The sequence below is a fragment of the Capsicum annuum genome, chromosome 7, assembly GCF_002878395.1.
Source record: "Capsicum annuum cultivar UCD-10X-F1 chromosome 7, UCD10Xv1.1, whole genome shotgun sequence".
NCBI lineage: Eukaryota > Viridiplantae > Streptophyta > Magnoliopsida > Solanales > Solanaceae > Capsicum > Capsicum annuum.
In genome coordinates, this window is record NC_061117.1 from 9,494,543 (window position 1) to 9,502,347 (window position 7,805).

Sequence of the window (7,805 nt, forward strand, 5' to 3'; positions counted from 1 at the left end):
GGGTTGTAATAGAAAGTTTCTCCTATGAAAGGAGTTATGAGATCTAAGAAGAAAGGAAAACTCAGTCCCCATTACAGTTGTCTGTATCAGATTTCAAGAAGGATTGGAAATGTCACTTATAAATTGGAATTACCAGCGATTTTGGCTTCGGTTCATCCTGTATTTAATATGTACAGGCTTAAAAAGTGTGCGAGTGATTCTTTCTCGGCAGTGCCCATTGAAGATATTAGTGTTAAGGTTTCGCTGTCCTATAAGAAAATACCGGTTGAGAAATTAGATAGGCAAGTTCAAAAATTGAGAACCAAAGATATTGCTTTGGTGAAGGTACTTTGGAGGAATCAAAAGATAGAAGAGGCTACATGGGAATTGAAAAAGGATAAAAATGCCAAGTACCCATTCGTGTTCTCCTTGATGGATGAAAACGCTTAAGGTTGAGTCTTATTTTCCCTCAAGTCGCATTTTAAATTTTTCCTTGAATTCTGTTGTGTTCTCTTTATTACCGTGCTAAAAATATCCTACCTCTTCATTCGGGGGATGAATGATCAAAAGGGGAGGGGGTAATGTAAGCCTCTGAAAATTTTTGACCAAATTACTTTTTACCTTCCCGCGTGTGTAAAGATAATTTTTGTCTTGAATCATGATAAGGGATGTTAAAGGAGTGATTTGGGTAAGTTTCAAAATTTCAAAAAGGTTTTGAGGTCACTTTGAGACCCCGAACCAGTGAGGGTCCGTGATAACAGCGTGCCACGTTGTCTAGGCTCCATGATAGGAGTGTGGCACGTTGACTAGTCATAGAGATAGCGGCGTGCCACGCTACTGGGAAAATTTTGCCTAGCTTTATTTTTTTAATTGGGGCAAGGGTTTTTTGGTCCTTTACTCCATAAAACGACATAAAACCCCCTTTTATTCCCCATAACCATCAGTTATCAATAAGAAACATGGCTTTTCACCTTCCAAATTTCTCAACTCAAGAAACTCAAGAATTCACTACTCCAGACTTTAAACTCCGCATTTTTTTTCAAATTCTTCTAATTTCCAGGCATGTTGAACACTCTCTAATTTAAATATTATATTATTTATTAATTTAATAATTATTTAAGTATTTTTGAATGATTGATTTAACTAGGATTGAGGGTTTTGAGATGTTGACTACTTGCATTGTTTTTCTTTATTTCAATGGTTTATTTATAGTTTAAATGGTGGAATTGACAACTTGATTTTTACAATGGTTATGGAAGAGTATGATGTTAACAATATGTACCTCAAACTGTATATTTAATTTGGCTTTAAACATGTATGCATTGCATTATATAAGTATTGAAACATTGAATGTCAAGTATGATTGAGATCATGGTTTTCAAGTAGTTTGAAAAGCTTTGAGTTGAGATGATGAACAAAGATGACACCCCATCTTTATGAAAGATTTAAAGTGTTAAAATTTATGACTATTTGAGGTCTTTATGTAATTTAATGATGATTATGAGCATGATTTTGAATGATGGGGTTAAGGAGTGGTTAATGTTTTATGATAATATTTTTTTGACATTATATGAATGGATTGCAAGTTTTGGTATGATGATACCAATAAGAATATGACTAATGAACGACTCCATGATTAATATTATGTGCAAACTGTGTTACTTGGGCTCTAAATAAAATTATATAACTCAGCATGAAGGTGGCAATCTTCGTGACCAACACCTGAAAGCTGTGTTTATCGGCATAGGGATGTCGTACCTTGATTGGACGACCATAATTTTATGTCCATAACATGAGGATAATATGTATGGTGGCTTTAGTCTAATTGTGACTTTAACCTAACCTCGGTACGTGCAGCCAACACGCACTGAAGCTTTGTCGGTTGGGGATACCGGACCCATATAGCCCGTGGGTAACTAGATGACTCATACTATATATGGGTCATTTGATGACGGTGATGGCTATGTAGTTTAGGATTAAGTTTTAGTTGCTCATATAATTAATCCCTTACCCCTGCCCCGACATCCTATTATATATGTATATACCTGATGTGCATGTGGTTTATAACTGAGTTAATAAGTGCATACATGTTATATCCCTTTTCTTGGGTTGCATGTCTGTACTCGCCGTATTGATCGTCACCGAACGCTACATCGTTTCATGTTGTAGGTTTCGAAGGCTCTTTTTGTGACCCTGTGCAGCATTAGGAGGTTTGATATCCCAATTGGTCAGATGTGAAGTGGTGAGTTCTCCCTTTTTAGAAAGGCCTAAACTCTCTTTTAATTTTCAATTATTATCCTGGCACTTTTGAGTTTCTTTTGTTATAGACGAGGGCATGTCTCGACTTAGTTGAAGTTCTTTGGAATAGAGGGTTTTGTGGACAGTGTTGAATATCATTGTGGATTTAGTTTTGACTCTTAAACTTTCTTTGGATTTTTATGTCTCTCTTTTATCTTTGTTGGCTTCTGCTGTCGATTATCATTGATGTGCTCTTGAGGTAAGATTAGGGGTCATCGCAGGCCTTGATTTGTTTGGGATGCCCGTCACGATCAGACCCTTGTTCGTATCATGACAGTTATTTTTAAAATTGATTAGTCAAACACAAACTAATACTTTTTGAAACTTTTCAAAATAAGAAAACTTAATTTTGAAAGCTTAACCAGACATTCTGCATAAAACTTTCTAAAAAGTAGTTAATCATAGAGGGTAGCTGGCGTATTACTTCAATTATTAATCCTTTGAACGTAGTAATAATGTATGCTACTAATTAAGAAATTAGAAATGCCAGTCTATGTCATGGGTCCTTGAATGTTTTTATCTATTATCTACACGTCCAAGTAGTGACAAATGGAAAAAACGTGCTGGTAGTGTTTTCTCTTTTGTGTGTATGAGGAATAAATGTCGGCTAACTCTATCTCAACATGCACAATAATACAGAAGAGGATGCAAGCGCTATTCAGAATGATTGAGCGTAAAAAATAGCTTCTTAAGTCTGCCGTCAATTCTTAGGACTCAACCCTGGATAAATGATGGAAACTATCAAGCAGGAGAATGATAGGACAAAGGAAATTTCCGATGAAATGGTGAAATACATAGAGAGCGAAAAAAATACCAACGATGAACCCAGCCCATCTTTAGCCCTTTCGTTTATTTTTGTTTTTTTTTTTGAATTGTTAATCATTCGATATCTAAAATTTATTGGCTTTAAGTTAATCAAATTTGTGTTAAATTTTTATTTTTTTCCGACAATTTGTGTTAAATAAGTTCATTGACAAGCTAGAATACTCCATAACAAAATCACCACCGTAACACAATCCACCAACCTCAATCATCAATAGCCACTTTATTACAATCATCATTGTTGCAGTACCACACTTGTTATCTTTATTGACTATAATATCCATTACTTTATTTGAATTTTATATTTCTTACATTTTATATTTAGATAAATTATGCCCATTTAGATAATATCAATTACTTTATTTAAATGTTATATTTCTTACATTTTATATTAAGATAAATTTTGCACATTTAGATAATATCAATTACTTTATTTAAGTTTTATATTAATATAAATTATGCAAATTTAGATACTGAAAAAAACAAACATTATGCAAATTTTAGGGATAAATTTCAATAGTTAGACATTGGTATTCAAATTCAAACATTTTAATTTGGGATAATACCTACAAAAATACCTGAATTTTAACCAAATTTCCAGTTGAACATATTGAACTTTGGGGGGTCCTATTGTTATACCTAGTTTTGACGTCGAAAAGTGTGGTACATGCGCTGTTTTTTTCTCCATTTTATCATTTTTCAACATTTTTCACCATTATAACCATATTAAAGATTTCACAACTCAAATTCCTTCTACAAATCAAAATCCAAATGATTCCATTGAGTCAATTTCAAATTCCAAATCCAAAAAATTGAAAATTCAAATTTCAATTTCAATTTTAATTTCCAACTATTGAACACAACTGGTGGCACATTGAACGCAATGAAACTGGAAATTGGAAACTGAAAATTGAATTTGAATTCAAGTATGAAATTGAATTTGAATTTAAAATTATTCAAAGTTTCAAATTGAAAACTTTCTTCAAGAATTATTCAAATTTGTTTCTAGTTTCGACGAACAATTTTCCCCCTCTCTTGGTGGATTTTCTTTTTTGATTTTTCCCCTTAGTTGGTTCAATTTCAATTCAACAATGGAGCAACCATTGTTGAAGACTCCATTGTTAAAGAGAAGAAAGAAGGAAGAAAGAAGAGAGAAGAGAAAGAACGAAAAAAATAAATAAAAAATATAAAACTTTTAAAAAATAGAAAATTAAGGGGCTGTTTGAAAAAAAAAAAATTTATAACGTTTTTAAAACTTTTCACGCACTCAATGCACGTGACTAACACGCAATGGACCAAGTGACAGATATATGCCATTAAAATACGAAAAAAAATCTGGGGGGTAATAGAACCCCCGCAAAGTTCAGTATGCTCAACTAATAATCCGATCAAAGTTCAGATATTTTCGTGGATATTATCCCTTTTAATTTTCAATAATCATGTGTGATAGTATTCCCTAAAATTATCACCAAACAAATTTTTAAAAAAATGAAAAACTTTTGTAGTTGTGGCTTATGATGCATTGTGTAATAGTATTTATAAATGGCTTATAAATACTACTCTTGGTGGAGGATTGAAATGCCATCTTGATTAATTGTGTTGTCAATTTCTCAACCTTTGAAATTTAATTAACTAGTTAGTATTTTATTACCAATATGGCGCATAATCTTGCCATCCTTTCCACAGCTCTCCTTGTGATTATTGCTGGTAAGTCATTTCATCATAATCCTATATTTTAAAAGGAAACAAGGTTAAATTAGCTCATATATTAAGCAGCAAGATCAATTTTATTCTTCGTTATATTTTTTCCTACAAAGATACCTTTGATGTTAACAATGCTAGGTGTGACCTAGAAACAGTGACGGCTCAAGCATATTTGTGGCCTAGGATAAAAATAAAACGGAGTTCTTAAATTTTTTTAAAAAATAACCCTTTTTTGATGAACTTTTTTTTCAAAATTATATAATCAATTTTTTTAATTAATATTTTTTAAGTAATAATATAATTAATGCATTTAATCTTTCTTGAGACATAGTACTCACATATATGAACTTCTTCTAGTAATTCTTTCCTTTTATATGAAAATTTTATTTTTTCTATAAATAATATGTAATTTTTTTTAAAAAATAAATTATAATATATTATCAGTAAAAAATGAGGCCCCTTAAATTTGGGGGTCTAAATCGGCGGCCTATTTTTTTATGAGGTTGAGCTGCCCCTGCCTAGAAAACGAAAACAGTGAGACCTAAGATCTCATCGAACGAGAAGTTCGAAGATGGAGACCACGTTCGACACAAAATCATAAAGGTTTAAGAACCCGTTGGTCAAAGGAAAGGAAAGGTATGACTTTCGGGACAAAGTCATATGACGCAAGAGTGTCACGTACGATTCTTTTGAGAAGAATGTAATACCGCTACCTATTAGGCTCGATGACCGATCCACGGAGCTGCATCGCTGCTCACCTATTGATGGTAGAAACGACAATAGAAAGGAGGAGAAGGTAAAATAGATTGAGCTAGTGAGGTGGGCATGCCACGTGGTGTTTACCTCATCAAAATGTGGTGAGTGCCAAGTGGAGTTTGACATCTATTATGGACAGTCCTAATGGAGGAGGAGGAATATGTTTGAAAAATTTGCTGACATCTTGGGTATTCTTTTAGGGAAAACATAAACGATGGTAAAATTAATTATTTTCACCTACTAGTAAGCAAATTTCACTATTTTCCGTTTTGACAAATAAATAGGTTGTCAAATAGGGGCGGAGCTAGCTTTGGGTTAGGGGTTTCTTCGACAGAAAACTATACTATTTAATATTTATACATTGCTATAATTATTTTTTATGTGTATATAGTAACTATAGAACCCCTTCGACTCGTTCATTTGTTTACTTTTTTATATTTTGAACCTCCATTACAAAAATTCTGGCTCTGCCACTGCTGTCAGACATACATATATGACTTTCTTTGTGAAATTATTTGAGTACTATGTTGGTGTTGGTGTTGGTGTTGGTGTTGGTGTTGGTGTTGTTGGCACATATATGAGTTGGACTTTTAATTTTGAATTTTGCAGCTCATTCTTTGTGTTCTACAAAAATTTATAATGTGATGGCCCAAGAAGATCATAATGTACTAGAACTAGCAACTAAACTATACCAAGAAGATCCATATTGTGGGGAACCTTGTACAACGATGGCTAATTGCTCTACTAATTTGTACTGTCAGGCGTGTTCAAATAACACCTGTGAGCTATTTATTGGCGATGCCATCGGCCAAGGCATGTGATTTCACTATGAGTATAGCATCTAATACCCCTAATTATAACCAAATTTGTTACAACACATTCTAATTTCACGGGAGTCCTATTACTTCTGAACTAAACTTTAGTGTGTTTTTGTCAACCTTTTTAGCTGACGTGAGCCCCATTTTATGTAATAATGATTCCACATCAGCACAAAAGGGTGACAAAAATACATTAAAATGAAGTTCAGGGGCTTAATAGGACCCCAATGAAGTTGGAGTATGTCGTAGCAACTTTGTTCATAATTCGACGGTGTGCTGGATGCTTATCTCTATTTCAGTATTATATTTTTCTGTTTATGATGTGCGTTACTTGAGCCTAGGATTTGCTACTCTATCCAGATCGCAATTATATATAGAATTATAACAATTATGTTGTCGTTGTTGTTGTTTTGTTCTTCTTTTTGATATTTAGTCACTTGTAAGATAAACAAGTGATGGAAGTGTTGTTTAAATGGGCCATGTAATGCGATTTCAGTATTATCTATTATCATGTGTGTTTGTGCTTCTTTTCAACATTTAGTCACTTGTAAGATAAACTAGATGAAGCATGCTCGTACTTAGCACGAGTCCTACAATAATGGTCTGTCATTTTCACTATGGAGTTACTAGTCCATATTGAAATCAAAATAGATAAGAAAGATGACCGGCCATCACTAAAACACTTCTATGTACATATGTGCGTGTATATTAAGGGCTTATATGCATAATAAGACATCATTATGTACGATAAGCACAAAAGATGACACAACTATATATATTGTACATCTCTAGATCTATCTAGCTCAATCGTACTTGAATACTATAAATACCACAATTACATAGTACTACAAAAAAACGTAGAATGTATTTACATTTTCAAGCACATCACTCAACGCACGCATTAATTCATCATTTGGTGTCAGTACCAGCTTAATCCCTAGTTTGGTAGTGAGATCCTTCACTCTATTCAAAGAAGGGAGAAGGTTGTTGTACCTTCAAAAACAAACAAATATCAATAGTACTACATAAGGATATATTGATTAGAAAAGATCACCTACTAAATGCACTTAGTTTGAAAATGTATGTGCTGATTGTGATGTTAATGAGCTAGGTACTAGATTTTACTATAAACAATTAGATTAGGTTAATGAAATCGTCTTTCTACTATTACGGAGGCACTCCTACCCATTAAATCTCTATCCTAATCCGCATTCGCCACACCTTCCTATCATGGGCCATGTCCATCGTAAGTTGTAACCGCTCTCTGTCATGTCTAATTAGGAGGAAAGTATTGAGAGAAAATTAAATAAAACAAAATTGTATCCCTTTCTAAGTATAGAGTTAAGACTTTTAGATGAGGCAGTTCACACAATTTAAGTAAAAAATTTAAAAGATCATCTTATCGGCCATTTAGAGCATTCCAAGACA

The 7,805-nt window shown here is 33.2% G+C and overlaps 1 protein-coding gene across 1 annotated transcript; it reads left to right on the forward strand.

Moving 5' to 3' along the window:
- The first annotated feature begins 4,653 nt into the window (after window positions 1-4,653).
- LOC124900019 (metallocarboxypeptidase inhibitor-like) lies at window positions 4,654-6,911 on the forward strand. The gene is made up of 2 exons (XM_047415185.1): window positions 4,654-4,806; window positions 6,169-6,911. Exons 1-2 carry the CDS (start codon window positions 4,755-4,757, stop codon window positions 6,378-6,380), a joined length of 264 nt encoding a protein of 87 aa, XP_047271141.1. The 5' UTR covers window positions 4,654-4,754; the 3' UTR covers window positions 6,381-6,911.
- The last annotated feature ends 894 nt before the right edge of the window (window positions 6,912-7,805 follow it).